Source organism: Vipera ursinii (genome assembly GCF_947247035.1).
Source record: "Vipera ursinii genome assembly, chromosome: 8".
In the NCBI taxonomy this organism is placed as follows: Eukaryota; Metazoa; Chordata; class Lepidosauria; order Squamata; family Viperidae; genus Vipera; species Vipera ursinii.
In genome coordinates, this window is record NC_139519.1 from 6247837 (window position 1) to 6267310 (window position 19474).

General features: G+C 39.4%; 1 protein-coding gene across 1 annotated transcript; it reads right to left on the reverse strand.

Annotated features, from left to right (window-relative positions):
• Positions 1–82: 82 nt before the first annotated feature.
• LOC310643702 (histone H2A.V) lies at positions 83–14363 on the reverse strand. The gene is made up of 5 exons (XM_083368220.1): positions 14208–14363; positions 5332–5409; positions 2960–3073; positions 1714–1843; positions 83–420 (listed from the first exon to the last, which is right to left on the reverse strand). Exons 1-5 carry the CDS (start codon positions 14208–14210, stop codon positions 359–361), a joined length of 387 nt encoding a protein of 128 aa, XP_083224346.1. The 5' UTR covers positions 14211–14363; the 3' UTR covers positions 83–358.
• Between the last annotated feature and the right edge of the window lie 5111 nt (positions 14364–19474).

Genomic DNA, 19474 nt, shown 5'->3' on the forward strand with positions numbered 1-19474 from the left:
GTTTAGAATATGTGACTGTTTTAAACATTTCAATTTAATGCTACTGGATTTATCCCTTGTATACCAGAATGACACACAAGAATAGGTTTTGTAAAAAATGGTTTTATCAGTTCCATTTTTGTATAAAACACATGGGAGAAACCTAGCCAATCAACACACAAATTGCTGCCACATAACAAGGTACTTTTTTTTTTGTCAAACTTTAAATCTAGAACATACAAATGTTTTAATCTACAGTCAATTGTCTATGCTCTTCCATTTAACTATTCTTTTAAAAAAATTCCACATATCCCCATATTTCTTCTGTCCCAATTACAGTACAATGACAGGGAGGAAGCGGGCTGCCGAAAGCGCCTCTTTACGCAGTCTTCTGCTGTCCCTTCTTTCCAATCAAAGACTTGTGGATGTGCGGAATTACGCCTGCAGAGAGAGCAAAAGGATGAGGAGACATATCCATGGGTAATACCAAGATTTAAGATCAATATTTATACAACCATGTCAAAATCTCTTCTTCCCTCCCTCATTCCAACTTCATGTTTTCAAACAACTACTTTCCTTTTAATCACACACTTCAATATTTCGACTTAAAAGGGTTTTCATGGAAGATGAAAATGTCCTTATACTACTTGGGGGGGGGGGGATCCTGAATAGATTGAGGAGTGCCTAAATGTAAAGCCAATATGCTGAAATGGAGGCTCTTAGCAGATAATACGTTGTGTGAACGTAGAGGGACACAGAGCCCAGCCCATCTGCTGTTATGTCAGTTACTACCAGAAACGTGTACCGAGAATGACTTATTTTGGCCAAAAACAAAGTCAAGAAGGTGGATTCGTTCTGGCACTTTGAACTTTGATCTGGACACAGAAGCAGCACAATGGAAGAGGGAGTGTCCTTCAGGAAAGGCTTCACAATGTTTGCTTTGTGCTTCTATTAAAATTAACATTGGGAATATAGCACTGCTAAACTTGTCTTAATTAAAGACAAATAATGACAAAAATACAGAACTGATGTTGTGTATACAAAGTAATATTGAAATACCCTGTACAAAAATAGGAGCTGGAATATTTTGTAATAATATATTTCACTTCAGGAATGTTGGGCAGCTTCAAACTTGTAGTGTTTATAAACTGTCCCGAAACATTAAAAGCTCTGTAAGTTTCACTGTGGCTGGACGTTGTTTCCAACAAATATTGTTCTCCATATAAAATAGGTTGGATTTCATTTTTTTTCACATCAAAGAATTTAGTCCAAATAGTAGTAGTAGTAGTCCTCGACTTATAACCACAATTGAGCCCAAAATTTATGTTGCTAAGCGAGAAATTTGTGAAGTGAGTTTTGCCCCATTTTGTGAGCTTTCTTGCCAGTTGTTAAGTGAACCATTGCAGTTAAGTTAGTAACACCGTTGTTAAGTGAATCTGGCTTCCCCCTCGACTTTGCTTGCCAGAAGGTCGCAATAGGGACATTGTTGACCATCATAAATATGAAACAGTTGTCAAGCATCCAAATGGAAATCACGTGACCATGGGGATGCTGCAACGGCCCTAAGTATGAAAAATGGTCCTAAGTCACTTTCTCAGTGCCACTGTAACTTCAAATGGTCACTAAATGAACTGTTGCAAGTGGAGGATTAGCTGTATATTGAAATGGGAACCTCTGACATGGGCATTACTGAATTGCCCTTATAAACAGTTCAGAAGCTATGATAGCACCTACCTCCACCAGCAATGGTCGCTTTAATAAGAGAATCCAACTCCTCATCACCACGAATAGCCAGCTGCAAATGACGAGGAGTGATACGTTTTACCTTAAGATCCTTAGAGGCGTTGCCTGCCAACTCCAAAACCTGTTGGAATAAATACAGCTGCATAATTTAGCTTACTAGTTTTTTTTAAAAACTAGTTCAATTTTCCTATTTTAATTTTTGCAAATAGTGGTAAGCATTCTATAGTGCTGTGGGAGGAGGGGTGGCAGAACCTAGAGGCAGAGTTAAAGGAGGGATCAGCCCAGAATCCCCATGTAGTCTTGAATTCCACTGATCCTTATCTAACGCCAACCAGGTGCGGGTGAGAAGAGTCCTGTGCATAGACTTTAAGCAATAAATCAGTTTAATGGGACTTTTGCACAGGTAGCTGGCCTTTCGTGCCTGACAAGCTCAGAGTAATGATGCAAAGAACTAATATCTCTGAAAGGAACGTCCGTTTGTGTTACAGTATGATTGTTGCAAACGTGATAAACCCTTTCTTGTGATAAGGCCAATCTAAAATGTTGATGAGTATTACAATTATACTTATTATTAAGATCCACATTAATATGTTGCACAAAACTGCTAAGCACAACAAATTCTGGATTTAAAGGGTGGAAATAGTTAAATAAAGGCCACAAGTGAATTAAACTAGGGGGGGAAAACGGCAAAGATCTGATAGCCTTTTATGGATTTTGAAAGCCAATGCATAGTTGGATACAAGTATGTAATTGGTACTTTTGGAATGATGTTTATATTATTATAGCAGTATAAAATCTAAATGTATCTGTCTGGGTCATCTTTTTTTTAATCTAGGAAAAATATTAATTTTCTTCAATTAAAAACATGCCTCCTGAAGTTCAGTTCAGAAGAATATAAGCACTGATGAACAGTACCTTTATTATTAAATATGTTCTTTTCTTCAGAAATATTTGTAATGAATTACAAGGAAGACCTAAGCTCTTCTAACTGGAAAATGTATACAACGGGGTTTGCTATTTCAATATTTTGTGTTCTAAACTTTCTGTGTATTTATTATGATACTTTGATATAGACATAAAGGTGTACAATAAAACAGTTTTTGCAAAAAAAGCTTACAAACCACTATTAAAACAGATCAAATGAAATGTTCAAGAAAATGAAGAAAGGGTACACATAAAGAATTGAAGCATTCGAAACCCAAACATTAGGGGAATATCACATATTCCAGCAACCTACCTCAGCAGTAAGGTATTCAAGAATTGCAGCACTGTACACGGCAGCTGTAGCACCAACCCTTCCATGGCTTGTGGTGCGAGTCTTCAAGTGTCTGTGGATACGGCCCACTGGGAACTAGAAGCAAAGGACTGCTTTAGTGTACATGCACTTTCAAGAGGCTTTAACTGACAGTCTGTATCTCTGGCCTATTTCAAGAGAGGTAGAAGACACTTGATCCAGGCATACCCTATAATAATGTATAGTCAGGATATAAGTGGCTGTTTGTTTTTTACACTAGCCAACCAAATGCCAAACTACGCAAGTATATTACTGGAAGTGCAATTAAGAAAATGACACAATTTGGCAGAATTCAAGGTGTAGGCATAAAAACCGAGTTCTCTGATATAAGATTTATTGATAATGTTGGCAAACTAGCATTGACTTATATTAAGGCCATTCATTCGTTCATAAGCTTATTTTTTTGTAACTTGCCTAAGGCAACGCAGCAGATATTGCAAGACACACAGGATTAAAATCCCAAGTCAAAATGATATGAAGTATAAACACAACTTTATAATACAACCAGAATGCTTTTACTATAGGAAAGAACATGATTCAGCAAACACATTTTTATTAACATATTCTAATTTCCAAATAAAGAATAAGATCCCAGTCTGTGTTTACGAAAAGAAGAGCTTCCTCCTTAATGCCACTTTGTTATGAATCAATAAAAGAACAAAAACCTGTACAAAGTTCAGAAACTTGGGGCTTTTAACTATAAACAGCAAACAAAAGACACAAGAGAATGGAAACATTCTTTGGGCAGTAGCTTTTGAAATAAGATTAAAATATGGAATTAAGGAGCTTCCTCCTAGAAACTATAGGTAGACTTAATTTAGGAACCCAGAGGAGTTCTGGAATGAGGACAAAACTAAAGAGAAGATTTTTCTCTCTTAAAAGGTGTACATGGAACTCAATGAAACAGCTACATTTTAGACAGGACCAAAACAGCCTCCTGAACTTGAAAGATCTGCAGAAGCAATGGCTCTGATGGAAAGCCAAGGAATACAGCCAAGGATGTTGAGCTTCTTCTTAGGCATGGCTGCAACTGCCAGAGAACCAGTATCTTCCTGAGAAACTGTTCTAAATACCCAGTGAAGTACGTTTCTCCCTCAGGCGCTGTTAGGTAGTACAAAGTACAAAGTCCTGCCTGCTTTTAAGTAGCCCATTTTCGTTGCAAGCATTCTGATCTGGGCTTCCTCTTCTGGCATTTGATTCGGAGCGTCTTCTAGAGGAGACTTTGGAAATGGGGCATTCTTCATTCTCCTGGGTCACTAGTGCACGGATAAAGGATTGTGGAATCCCCTCTTGCCTTGGATGACTCTGGGTCACTGTTTTAGTGCAAGCATTCTGATATATAAAATAGCTAGCCTTAAATTCCTTTGGTGGAGAGGAAAAGCACTGCTCACATTATTCAGCCTCTCTTAGTGTCTTAAGGCAGATCATCTTTACACAGCTGAAAATCAGCTTCTGAATGGCATGAGGAAGAATCCAGCCATTCATCTATTTTTCCCCTCTGGTTGCATTAAAAATTATAATCTGTTATTAGGGTGAGGGGGGGAGGATTGCATCTAAAGCTTCAACAGGTCAGACCTAACCCCATGGCCTAAAGTTGTCCACCACCATCAGAAGCATGGAAACATCTTTGCACATCTTCCCTCTAATTAACGACTAACTGAAAAGACACATAAAGACTAGGATCAGACCATAAAAATTCTGGGCAACCATTAGATGCTGCCATCTAGTGCCATTTGAATTTTTGCAGCCCAGATCTGATAGCTAAAAAAGGGGCAACTTTCTTGCTGACCAAATAAAGCATAAGGAAAGGCGATTAAAAAGAGCAAGAAGTGGTTAAAAAGAAAGGCAAGTCACACTCCAATCACCTGGAAAAAATATCCACAAAGACTTGGTTTAGTACAGACATAAAACCAACCAGAATGTTTTTTTTTTAAAATAAAAATTGCTAGGACAATATAAGCCACAACCATAATGGGGCTTAATTTTATGTCAATCAACCTGGGGGGGGGGGGGTTGTTCAGTTCCAGCCTTCTTTTATCCAGGTAAAAAGACTTTTACAGATGCTTAGAATTCTGTCTGACTGAAAAAAATAGTTAAAACAATCTATTACAAAATTAAATAAATTAAATCAGCATGGCTGGCTGGGGAATTCTGGGAGTTGAACTCCACAGGTCTTGAAGTTGCCAGGGATGGACACCCCTGAATTAAATAATAAACAATGAATTATTCAATGCCCCAAACAGAGAATGCTGTAGTTCCCAAATTTAACTAGGACTGAGAGAAAATACAAATCAACGTGTCTGTGAAAGACTTACCTGAAGCCCAGCTCTTTGCGAGCGAGATACTGCCTTTGCCTTTGCCTTGCCACTGTCTTTGCCAGCCTTGCCTCCAGCCTAAATCAAAAGCATAACAAGAGTTCGGTCAGTTCTAACATATCTTCCATAATGCCCATTGTGTTACTACTTTTGAAATGCATGTCACATGTTCAAATTTAATAAAGATCTTTCTCTTGCTACCAACTCATATTTACAATCTTGATGGAATTTTTTCAAAAGGAAGTACATTCTTCAGACTTTTCCTGTCACAATGCAAGCAGGCAGACAAAAGTATTTTGAAAAAACAAAGATCAAACACTGGCCACTAGTAAAGCTAGGCATATAGCCAATTTAAAACGTAAGCATGTATATTTTGGGACAATTAATGCAAGAAAGAGTTTTAGGACAGCAACATTAGCCTATGCTTATACCTACAGACAATGGCTGATTCTCTCAAGACAACCAACCCTGCAGGTTGGGTTGGGTTGGTCCAAGACCAGGTCACAGAATTTGAAAATATAGCACATCATTTGAACATGCATAACTAACCAATATATACATATACTGTATACATAACTTATATGTAAAAAAGAAACTCTATAAAGTTAGCTCTGGTTTCTCTTCAAATCACAAAAATCACAACCTGATAGGATTGTTATTGTGAGGAAAAATGGGAGGAGGGAGCACTCCGTCTATGGAGTTGAGCTCTTACAAATCTTATTTTTGCAAAATTCAAAACCATTTTGTTCTTGTATCATTCTGGGTGGGGAGGGTTTTTCATCTGAGTCTAACCTACAGCCAAGGAATTTCCTAATGGTCTTATAATCTAAGCCTTAACCAGGTCTGACTCTGTATAACTTTACGAGAAGGACCAAACTCTCAGGAAGTTGCTAAGTTGCAGGATAAAACCAGCTATTTTAAAACAAAATCTTATATATATCAAAATATCAAATCTATCCAAACCCTAAAACTATATTTTACTTTTATTATTAAATTATATATGTAAGTAGATTCTTTTACTAAACTTTTGCTCAATTTTTCTAAATGTATATGGCTAGGTATGGTACTGTTATGAAACACGTGTAGAACAGACATGTCAAACTCGTGACATTGCGCGACATATCGGGACTGTTTTGCCATTGCTGGCAATGGGGTGGGTGTGGCTTCCACGTGACGCATCCAGCCCGCGGGCTGGCAGTTCCACACCCCTGATGTAGAAGAGATAAAGCCAACACTCAATGAACCTTTTTTCCCATTTTCATCATTTATGCCCCAAAGAAGATAGTATGGCTTTCAAAAAAACAAAAAAAAACAGGCATATTTAAAAGCAATTAATTCTTGAAAGCAGTTGCTTATTTAGTGTTAGCATACAATCACAGATACAACTTGCAGCTGTTCTCAATAGCTGTTGGTTGTACAGTATCCAGAGAGATAAATTATGGGAAGAGTTATGAACATATTAACCAATTTATTCACATATATGTAAAATGGCCCATATTGACTTATTTACATGTCTAGCACTGTGTTATTTATTTACTTGATTTCTATAGCCACCCAACTCAACAAGTGACTCTTATGACCCCAAATCCTCTTATTATTGCATCTCAAAGTTCCAACCAAGCACAGAACATTTAATAGTCTCTTTGCCTTGGATTTGGAGAAATTTAAAACATGTTTACCAAACTTCTTAACATTTTATTGCATACACTTTCTTCAAGACATTTTATTCCCAAATAGAATAATCCTCATTCCAGGACTTGATAGTTCATGATATACATATGCAATGTGCAAGAATACACTGGAATTAGTCCCAACCAAAATATTCTCTGCAATTGTCCTCCTCATGCAGGAAAATCCTGCAGTTAGATTTTGATTTTTTCATCATTCTCACATATACTTTTCCCAAAACTTTCTCCCCAAATCTGCTAAGCAAAGCATCTCCTACTACAATTATTGGATGAAAACATTATTTTATTGCTAACAAAAACAAATAAGAAATCCTCCACTTTTAGTTTATATAAAGCTGACTGCTTTTTCTACACTATTTATCCTTCCAATCTCCAACTAAATACAGGTTGTTCTCAACTTATGACCAGTCATTTAACAGCATTCAGAGTTTTCAATTATATAGTCAATTAAAGTCCTATTTTTAATGACTGAATTTCCATTTGTCTCATGACCACACTCCTGTTTGATATGGATCATATCCCTATTTCTCTGAAGTTAATTTCAAAGTATACCTTTTTAAGGAAAAGTAATTAACTACAGTTGGTGCTAAGAATCAATGAAAACAAGTAGGGGGATTTAATTACATTTAGTTTTATTTGAATTCTAATACTAAAAAAGCCAGATAGTTTGCTGAACTAGTAAGTACAACCTGAAATATGATTATAAAAATAGGATATGAATATATTGATCTAAAATTGTTGTCCTATAAATGCTATGCTAAATATTTTACAGAAAGAATAAGATATAAATGCAATACCTGGGTATTATTCATAATGTCTGCCGTGAAATACATTTTAAAATTGTTCAGATCACAAAACTTTTAAGACAGTATTAAATGTAAAAACTGTAAATGTTCAGGGTACAATAGTAGGGACTCGAATACTCATCCACAATTTCTTTGATACTAGGAATTGTTCCTCAATGGCCTTGTGAAGAATCCCACACAAGTAGCACATAGTGTGGATGTTACTGAATTACAAATCCAAGTAGCCTCAATGAACAGCAGTGAAGGATGCTGGGAAAGTTCTACAATCCTGAAAAGCTATCACTGTGCAATCATATGACCAGATCTATACGCATGTAAATTTTTCAGTACATAGATACCATTTGGACATTTAAAAAGGGTCAGTATCCTAGCACCCAATACCAAAAAAACCCATTCAAAACAACTAAGATATTCACATACTTCATAACCACTTGCTTCCAACTCTCAGATATAGATTGCTATGGCATGTATGCACTGCAGAGGCAAGGTCTTATCTCGTTTTGACATTTGAGCTTTCCCAAGTTAAATTTGCCCTGGTTTTACAGATAATATTAGCATGTAAATGTCTACATTTCTCTTATTTATTTAAACTAAATTAGAGCTGTTCAGTCTGAATACATCTCCTATACATAATCAACAATTTATGTTATAGAGACTAATTTATGATAATGCTGCTCACTAAAGACCTTTTGAGGATATTCTTTTGATCAGCTCAGGCAGGTGGTGATTGCAAAAAGGAAATTTGAACCATAACTACTTTCCAAAGAATTCATTCACCAAGGAGATTTGTTTAGAACCAAGTACATCAGAATTTAGGAGATTCTGCTTTTTTATTACAATTTCTACCTGGCTGATTCTAACCCTATGAACTTTCCCCCAGAAATCTAGCAATGCAGAATCTTATCAGTTAACAGCAGCTATGCCTAAAAAGGAGGTCCTATATCAGACATCAACTAGACAGGCTGCCTCTTCCCAGGCTACTGGAATCACCTGAACAGCTGTCAGCATCAGAGGCATCAGCAACGTTGTCAAAATGACAAACTCATGCATAAATTCCACTCCTTTTATTCAGGTAACACCAGAATGCACACACAAAAGTGGGGGAGCTTGCCTTCTATTGGTGCAAATATTTGCATTTGCTCCCACTCCCCCACTCTGGCAAGGCTCTGGTCAATACTGGCAGTTTTATAAGCTATTATTCATTTTGAAATTTCAAACAGTGAGATGTGCTTGCGGATATCAGAACATGAGTAAAATGACATTCAAACCACCATTATCAAAGGCCAGTATGCAAGAATATCCTGCTTATTAGAAAGTACTTGCAATCCCATCCTAATTTAACCGAAGACAAATACTCAGTTTGCTGGGGGTGGGGGTCATTTCCTACTTTGTACATTTGGAATCTTGCGATTTTCTCTTTAGTTATTCTTGCATCACCTAATTTTTTCATATCTTGCCCCTTTACACTTCCCAGTTGTTACATGCGCAAATAGTAGCCACATTTTCAAAATGCTACAAGAAACCCTTTTTCTGGTTATACAATTTTTCATTATATGGGGGAAAAGTTCATTAGTAAATAAAAGTGACAGTGAATTATGAAAACATCAGTTCTTTAAGCCCTAGACTAGACATGTATGTCAAAACTCCTCTTCAAAAATAAAACAGGTGGTCAACTTTAGTTTTCCCTAATCAGCCTTCCCTGCATTCATTCTTCAAGCTAAGCTTTAAGCAGGCATATACATAGAATGAAGGCTACTGCTAAGCTTGTAAGCCGCCCTGAGTCTTCGGAGAAGGGCGGGATATAAATGGAATTTAAATAAATAAATAAATAAATAAATAAATAAATAAATAAATAAATAAATAAAGGTAAGATATTTAATTCATGTGCAGATAAAAATGTGTCCCAAGATAGGTTTTGGCACGCATGTGCGGGGGAACCTTTACCTTTACCTTTATTATTATCAGTATAGCAATTGTTATAATCTGCAACAGTGCTCTAACAATGAAATTGTGAAATTGATTGTTGCTGCATTCTATACTCCAAAATATAATCCCAAACCAGATTCCCTAAATACACTGTTAAACCCAATTACTCTAATATGCAATGCTAATTCTAAAAATAAACAGGCAATTGCCAAGTTGTTTATTTTTGTAACACTATTATTGAACCTACTCTAATTTCAGTAATTTTAAGCATAGACACAAGATAGATGACAAGACTTAAAACTGACGTAAAACAAGATTTAAATATATTTATTTTTGAAAAATACTGTAAATGTAACAAATTAAGGGGACTGTATAAAAAATCTTATTTCAGTACTGTCTCATAGTGATAGTTATAACTGAAAGTTTGTTGTACAAATACAACGAAAACAGCTTCCTAATGTGCACTCTACTATTAGGTACGTCATATTCTAATATTATTGGATAAATTAGCTACATCCCAAGCAAATGCCAATACACTGGATACTCCATGAAATGCAGGCAACCATATATTGTTTTTGTAAGATAGGCTCTAGATTCAAGGTCCTAGCTTCCCGCAGAAAAAAATAATGTAAATGTTTTTGGCATAAAACAGGCATTTATTTCATGCATCATATTGGCTAAAATATCCAATGAATGAGCAGTACTATTCTTATCATTAACAGAGAACGCTCCATGCAGTGTTGATATAACTTAGGTTGGTAACTTAGTCTGATTCTTTAAATTCCTAAAAGCATAAAATAAAAAACCTTGATTAACCAACACCAAGTCTCAATTTTCCATATGTGATAGGACCACAGATACTGACCTAGGGGCCTATATATAGTAACCTGCATAACATATGGAAAACTGAGACTTGGAAAGCAAATGGCTTAAATGATAAACAACATGAATTAGCAAATGAAAAGAATGAAAGAAAATAGATATGTTGTGTACCTGTGAAACTAAGAGAAAGGAGAGGGATGTAATCGATGTGAATGAGGGTAGTCTAATGTTGATGAGTGGAATTGAATGAAAAATAAAAATACAGGTTTCATTATGAATGAAAGTGCTAAAATATATCAGTTAAGTATGAGTAAATGACATCTAAATTACAGATGCATATAAAACAGGAATTTTTATTGGGGGAAAAATAGTTGCATGCCGCATTCTAGTGAATTGTGATAATGAAAGAACCAAAGGTGAATTTTGGAAAAAGTGCACAACATTTTGAAGAAATGCACTCATGGGGGAAAAAACCCATGATTTTGATGACATAAATGGATAGTTGAGAACAAGTCAAGACAGTAGATATTGGACAATCTTGAAATCCAAGAATGAATGAAAGTAATTACTGCTAAAAATATGTTTGTTTTCAATACATGGTTTAAGAACTGTATTCATAAGTACACACAGAAAGAATGAATATAAACCTGTAAGTACCGTATTTTTGATTATTCATAATGAAAGGCTAAAAAAATAATGAAAGCTACAATGTTGACAAGAACTTCTGAATATGAGACACTGTGTTAAGAATGGATTTTGGAAAAAATGGATACGAAAGAAAAAGACCGGAAAGAAAGTAGAATGACCACATGAAAAAATTATGGGTCCTGTATGTAGGAATACAGATTAATTTCCCAACTGAATGTATAAAAATGAATTTAAGGAAAGAGGATATGGATGCAGCTTGTAACAGAGTAGAAATAATATTATAAATCACCACATAAGCATGTGAAGTTATAGTAATGAGAAATATGCTTGGTGGGATTATGAAGTCTGTCAGGCTTTAGACATGAAAAAATGCAAAAAGAGAATGTGTTGCAAAAAATGAAGATGAAATATTGTGTAAAGCATATACCATAATGACAAAACATATTGCTGTAAATAGAAAAAGGAATTATTTTCTCATATTGGAGGCTAAAATGCACAGTAATAGTAATAAAAAACTTATAGTATATATAAAATATAGTATATATAAAAGTATGTATTTTTAAAGTGGCAATGAGAGAACTGAAAGGAATGGTATATTTCATGGGAGTGTTATTGTTATGTCAAAGTATGGAATTGAACCAAAAGCAGTTAACTGTTACTGTCACAAAAAAATGGCTGAGAAGAAAAGATGCTATCTGGATGAAGCTGTGGATGGCATAATTGGGAAAATCTTAAAATGTGGCATGGTTTATTTATGGGAATGGCTGTGCAACTTTTTTAACATGTGAAGACTATAGCTATGCCTAATAACTGGAAGAACGCTGATAATTTTCTTCTAGGTAAAAGTAAAAACAAAACTACTTGGGGATTAGTTCATGAAATATCCTTGAAATTTTTTTTGTTAGAATTCTAATTACAAGATTGCAAGAGGTAATAATGGACAAAATTTGGGAAGCACAATGCAGCTTTATGCCAAGCTTTAGCAATCTTTCAAGAAATGTATCAATGAGACAAATAAATTATACTCCATGTTTGTTGATGGGGGGGAGGAGTGTGATAGCATGGATAAATTTGAATTAAGGAATGTTTCATATGGGTATGGAAAGACTGCTGAATGTGATGAGAAAAATACATTACAGAAGTAAAGCATATGTGTAAACTGATGGAATGCTTAATGAAAGTTTAAGTATAAGATGAAATGTGATATTTTTGTGGTTAACATATTTATACATAAACACTTATGGTACTGTACTAGCAGAGATGTTTTAACTGCATACACAAACATGCATGCACTTTTCTCTGCAGATGGCATGTTATTAGTTGAGAATCTAAATTATTCTCAATAATTGACAGAAAAACTATGTGACGTAACAACCAATGTTATCTCAAAATTATACATCAAAGATAAATTTGAATGGAGAAAGTTTAAGATGTGCACAAATTGGCAGAAATGTGTGCAATATATGGCTTGCTGTAAAGAATATTTGTCAAAACCCCAAAACAACTTTATAAGAGTGTGCTCATATTACTATCTAGAAATGAGAACTGAGTCTGTAGGAAGGCTGACCAAAAATGGAGCCTGTAAGACAGGGTGCGAATTAAAATGAGAAGAGATTAGAAAATGCGCTGGTGCTGAATGAATTAGAACGATGAGCTACCAATATAAACCCGCACATTAGGGTGGCATCCTCAAACAGGATCAAACGGCAAAGCAAACGTATAAGAGTAACCGAACGGATAAAACTGGAAAAAGTTGCGGTCGGTTGATGAGACTCAAGCGTTAGACTTGCGGACTTCAACTCCCAAGCTGCGCTGGCTAGAGAATTCTGGGAGTTGAAGTCCACAAGTCTTCCAAGTCGCCAAAGTTGGACACCCCTGATCTACGCCGATCCCAGATGTTCCCTTGCCGCAAGTTATTAACCGAAAAAGAGAGACCGCCTTGAGCCTTCCAGCCAAAAGTAACCTCTCCTTAAACGAGAGCCAAAAAGCACTTGACAGAAACCACATTCGGAGACCTCCACCTGGAAAGCCAAAGTGCAGCTGCGGCTTTTCTGACCCCGGGAACTTATTGGGAAGAGAAAGCTGGACTCCGCCGCCGCCCACAAACTTTCCCAGCGACCCCAACGTCACCCTCAGCCCCCCCTCAGCCAAAGCGGACGAGCGAATTACCCGGGGCTGGGCGGGAATAAAGCGTCTCCCGGCGCCGTCCCGTTGAGCAAAGGGCGAGCGGGCGGGCTGCGGAGAGGGAGGGAGGGAGGAAGCGCCGGGCGGCGCGCCACTTCCCGCCGCGGCAGATAGGGGCTGCAGCGTGCCCGGCTGTCACCGCCGGAGCTGCCAGGGCCGTCACCCCGGCACAGCCCCGCGCGGGGAAAGCGACCCGCCCCGGCTCCGGCGTCCCGACAAGCGCCGCGTGGCTGGGGAGGCGCCAGGCGCGGGAAACCCAGAAGCGCCGGCCGCGGCGTGGCTCGGACCGAGGCTCTTTAAGCGGCGGGGCGCTGGCGGGCGCTCAGGCCGGGGAGCGAAGTTCGGCCGTCCGAGGGGAGCCGCGGGGTCCCTCTCTCCGCTCCGGGCTCCGGCCGGGACGAGGCGCTCCGGGCGCGGCCGAGCAAAGCCAGGCGGGCAGGCAGGCGGGCACCCCCCCCCCCCGCGGTGAGCGAGAGGCGGGGCTTCCCGGGCCGCTCGCCAAACGGAAGAGGGAGCCGCCAGCGGCGCCTCTTCACCCTCCGCCGCCCCAACGAGTGACGCGCCCGGGGCAGCCCGCGAGAGGACGGTTTGGCCCGCCGTCGCCTACCGGGTGCCGGAGGGAGTCCCGCGGAGCGTGGCCGGCGGCAGCTCGTAGGCCCCCGGGAGCTCTCCCGCCCGCCCGGCCGGCCGGCGTGAGGAAGAGCGGGGAGCCCCGCACGGGCTTCCCGCCGAACGGGAGCGGGGCTTTCCCTCACACGCTTCGCTCGGGCCCGCTCGGCGCGCGGCTTTTCGGCCCCCTTACCATGTTTGCGTCGCCCCTGTGCGAAGTCCGGTCCCGATTCCGCGCGAGAGCCGCCTGCGAAAGTCAAGAGACAATAACCCGCCTGGGCGCGAGGAGGGAGCCTGGCCTGCCGCGGCCACCCCGAGCCAATCAGGACTGCCCATGCTAGTTTGAACCAATCCAATTAAGGCTTCTTACTTCCTCGCGGAGGCCCCGCCCCGCGGCCCGTTTAACGGCTGTTTTTTTCACCAACACCAACCTCCCCCCCCTCTTCCTTTGCACACGGCACGTCAGAGCGAGAGCGAAAGGGAGAGGCGGAACCAGAGGTTGCTCCGCGCCGAAGGAAAGCGTGGAGTGACAAGCTTGAGCTCCAGTAACCGTTAGAAGCCGCCGTTTCGCGGGCGGCACTAATTGAGTAGCAGCGCCGAGAGCCAATCGGCAGCAAGCCGAGTTTCCCGCCCATATTGTGACTTTCTCTCAACTCTCCCGTTTGTTTTAGCTTAGAGGGTTACAAATGGATCCCGGGGCCTGTTGACAGTTCTGTTCCTCGCACGCAGGACAGGGCGCTCGGGGGAGGCTCTGGCCGGGGTGCCCCGCAAGCTGGTGCCCGCGTGGGGACAACAGTCCCGTCGCTGACGTGAATCTCTTCGGGAGGTGGAGCTTCCATTTATTTTTCCCCGCCAAAAACGGGCTCCATCAACCTGAGGCGAAAACATCTGACGTTGAGAGGGGAGAGGCCCCGCGGGATCCCTCCCCCTCGCCGCCTTTTCGCGTAAGGAAGCCCCGCCGAGTCCACCGGGGGGGGTGGGAATGGAAGGGGTGGCGGGAGTCCCCGATACCCTCGCGTGGTGTTGAACTTCAACTCCCATCATCCCCAGCGCCTTCCCGAAGCCGATCCTAGGCTGCATAGCCTCGCTCCTTCCCTGGAGGCGCAACGTCCGGGGCCTCGTACGACCGTCTTGGGTCTCTGGTTTGAGGGGGTCGGACTAGAAGACCTCCAGAGGTCCCTTCCAGCCTTGCGATTCTATGTTCTGTGATAAAAAGCAATTGGGTCGCCTTCGTTTTTAATCACCTCGTTACATAGGTAGTCCTCGATTTACGACCACAGTTGAGCCCAAGATTTCTGTTGCTAAGTGAGATATTTGCTCCATTTTGTAAACTTTCTTGCACAGTTAAGTGAATCACTGCACGTGTTAAGTTAATAATATGGTTGTTAAGTGTGGCTTCCCCATTGACTGCTTGTCAGAAGGTTACAAAAGGGGTTCACATGTCCCCCGGGGCAATACAATGAGAAAATGGTTTAAATATTGAATATATTAGTTTTATTTCACCAATGCAATGAGTGGTTTCTGTCTTGCAAAAAGTCAGCTTTGAAGGACTGGAGCCAAATAGAGCTTTGGACAGAAAAAGTCTTATGCACTAAAGTATGGCAATGCTACTGATCAAGCTCTATTTTAATGCTTGCTACAAACTACCAAAGATTTGCTACAGAAAGTGTAAAAATCCCACAGAATTTAGCCTATTTAGGGGAAGAAGAGGCAGTCATTGTCTTTAAGCTGTATGCAGTAATTGAAAATTAAAACAACTGACTTTACATACTATGCATTTTATTTAACTTGGCATATGGATTGAACGAAATGTTCTTATACAATGTTATTAGATTAGTATGTGATAGGAACCCAGCTGTTCTGGTCTTCCTACTTTAATTCAGCATGCAAAGATTCAGTGTGAATCCTACGTGTCTAATTTTATGTGCCTATTTTAAAAAAAATATCCACATATCTGGAAGTTACAGTGTTATGACTCACTACACTAAGCCATTGTTTTATTAACTATGATTTATTGAATAAACCACAGTGTTACATTTACAATGCTAAGCCACAAGGTTTGGCTTAGAATTCAGTCAGTGCAGTATATTCACCAAAGCCTGGTTAAATTTAACCATGACTTGGTGTGATATGTGAATCTAATGCAGTCAAGATAGTCAACTTAAGCCATTTAAAGCTGTCAGACCACACAAAAAAATCTTGAGAAAGAAAAGTTATTTTGACTGTAAGAAGTTGTATATATAATCAAACCATATTTAACATTAATTGTAAGGTAAAAATGTGTCACTAATGTTTTAAACCCTTTACTGTAGATTTAGTCTTTGTTGCAGCAAAAAATAAAACTGCATTTTTCTTGTTGGTATAAAGTCCTTTGACTTCTGTTCTTTTTGTGTTAACCTTTTTTTAACATTTATTTATTCATTATCACCAACGATAAAATACAAAAGAAAGAAAGAAAACAGACTAAAAACACCCAACACTAACAAAGAAAAAAGGGTACAAAAAAATGAAAATAGAAATACCCGAAATATATTGGTAAAAGGTAAAGGTTCCCCCGCACATGCGTGCTAGTCGTTTCCGACTCTAGGGGCCAGTGCTCATCTCTGTTTCAAAGCTGAAGAGCCAGCGCTTGTCCGAGGACGTCTCCGTGGTCATGTGGCTGGCATGACTAGATGCCAAAGGTGCACGGAACGCTGTTACCTTCCCACCGTAGTGGTCCCTATTTTTCTACTTGCATTTTTACGTGCTTTTGAACTGCTAGGTTGGCAGAAGCTGAGACGAGTAACAGGCGCTCACTCTGTTACGCGGCACTCGGGATTCAACCCGCCAAACTGCCAACCATCTGATCGACAAGCTCAGCGTCCTAACCCACTGAGCCACCCTTTTATATTTATATTTATTTATATTTTATATATTGGTACTGCCTTTTAAATCATTTCCAATTTTTTATATCTACAAGTGCAGCACTCCAAATCAAATAGTACTTCAGTAAAATTATTACTTCTTATGAACTATGGTTCCAGTAATACAGCCACATCTACAATTTTTTAAAAGCACCTTACACTGAAGTCTTGCGTTCAGCTTTGGATCAACCACAGTTTTGTTGCCTTTTATATTTTTAACAGGCCAAGGAGTCCTTCATCCTAAACAGTCCTTTATAAGTGTATTCATTCAGTCTAAATGCAAAACTTTATATTTTTCTTGGCTGAATTCAGTTTTCATAATACCTAGCGTATTCTGTGGTTGTCAATTTTATTCCCTGTAATCATTTGTTCCTTAATTTCCATCAGATGCAATAAAATTCACTGGCCATGAGGGGGCACACCATACCAATGCAAATGTTTAACATGGCTACTGTAATACCTATTTGTTACTTTAAACAAGTTTGTAAGCTACTTTTAGACCTTCATTAAAGAAAAGTGAGTGAATGAATGAAATGGATATCATCTGAAAAGATATAGATTTGGAACATCAGACAAGACTAGCTTGTGAATGAAGTGTTTTCCTAAAATAAAAACTTATAAATAAGAGCTAAATTGTGTTCAGTGTTTACACCAGAGGTCCCCAGCCTTTTAGTTACCAGGTACCGGTTACGTGGAGAGAGGTTTTTCCATGGACCGGAGGGTGCATGGATTTGTGTGCTGCCTGCATCCTGCGGATGGGGCTTTGCTTTTTTGTGCAGCCCAGTTGCTGGCATGCGGCCCGATACTGGTCCGCAGCCCAGGGGTTGGGGACCCCTGTTTTACATCACCTGGCTGCTGACTAGGTGGCTTTCGGCCATTCATCCTTTCTCAGTCCAGCCCACCTCACAGGGTTGTTGTTATGAGGGAAATAGGAGAAAGAAATATTAGGCATATTCACCACATTGTTATTTTTTAAAATAATAAAGGGATAAAAAAGTTTTTTTAAAGAAAACACTTTCATTATCACCATCAGCCTCCTATTTATCCTGTCAGTTTTACAAGACAACATTTCTATTTAAATGCATTAGAAGGACACTCTGGATTATATAAATAGATGTCTAACAATGTTCATTTGAATTTGTAACCAGCATTCTTACCATACCACTATTACTATCATGGATAGGCACAGCTGTCCAGGATTTCAGATATTAGGACATGTCTTAGATCTATGTATCACAATATGGCTGTTTCAGATAGCTATCAGGGAGAAAACATTACAAACACTAATGCCCACCACTGAGTTATAATTCTTGCAGGTAAATAGAGGCAATTGATCATTGCAGTATCCAAAATAAAGGAGCAGCGCCAAAGCTGTCAAGTTCAAAGTGATGCCAAAGGAATATGAAATTTGGTAAGATCCTAAGGCCTACACTACTGGACAGAGCATGGAAGGTATTTGATAATTATGTACTCATGGGCTGCCAAGGCAGTTGATCATCCTGTGGAAAGGGATTCTGTAGCTGAATTTCCCCCACTTAGTCAGGAAATTCACTCATGGAATGCTTAAACCGTAGATCTCTCATCATCTATCAACTGTTGGCTAGAGATACCTCAATGGGTATGTTTAGCATTCATAAATGGATGACACCAGCCATGGCCCACCATGGAGACTAATTTCATTCAGTTTTCCCATTTTGCTTTTAAAGTGTTTTTCAAGTTCGTTCAGCACAAACCGTGCCATGCAGTCTATTTGCATCACCTCCCTTCGCTTTAGGCAATAGCCCTGCTCTTATCAGCTGTTGTGCTATTGTGGACATGGCCCCATTCCCTCCCCTTGTACATGGTCACTACTGTTAAGTAATTGGGGTGCCTGAATCTCTCCAGAGTATTCCCTTTGAGCTGCTTTAGGTGCCAGGTATTATGTGATCTCTCTCCGGATATGCATGGATGAAGGACTGGGACATTTGCAATTAAATGTATTTTGGTGTAACAGTCTATATGAGTGCAGTCGTTATGGCATGTCTAACATACCATGGTTAAAACATGGTTTACTATATATGACATGTATAATGATTGCTAAAGATATAATTTAGCCTCATGGGTTTCTCCTGTCATATGCTAAGTGCAAGGAACGAAGTTATTTTTAAATGCTGTACAGTATTTGAATGCTCAAGAGTAATTTAATAAGTGCCAAACTGCGAAATATCCACAAATTTTAAAACAATTTTGAGGGCAAAAAGATTCACATCACTGATGTAAATTCCAATTTTTATTCAAAAGATGAATGCTAGGCTAGAACTTTCAAAAATTATTTCAGCCTTGGGAGTATTTAGTTGAGTTCTGCTCAAAACTATTTCTAATTGTCACAAAAAGGATCTCACTATTAGTGGGCAAACTTCAGACTAACACATTTTCTTAAAAGGCAGGGATTTCTTGAAATACAGTTTATTTCAATAGATCTGTAGAATACCTAAACTGATGAAATCAGTGGAGAAAAGGGGAGGAAAATCACACAGCTCTCCTATCATTTCTGGGAGGACTCTTAGATGCAAAGGAC

Bases quoted from the DNA above. Each gene is read 5' to 3' on its own strand.
- LOC310643702 (XM_083368220.1), bottom strand. The intron at 1,844-2,959 runs GTAGGTTGCTGG...TTATTCCAACAG, and splicing joins TTGAATACCTTACTGCTGAG to GTTTTGGAGTTGGCAGGCAA. The intron at 421-1,713 runs GTAGGTGCTATC...CTCTCTCTGCAG, and splicing joins AGCGACCATTGCTGGTGGAG to GCGTAATTCCGCACATCCAC.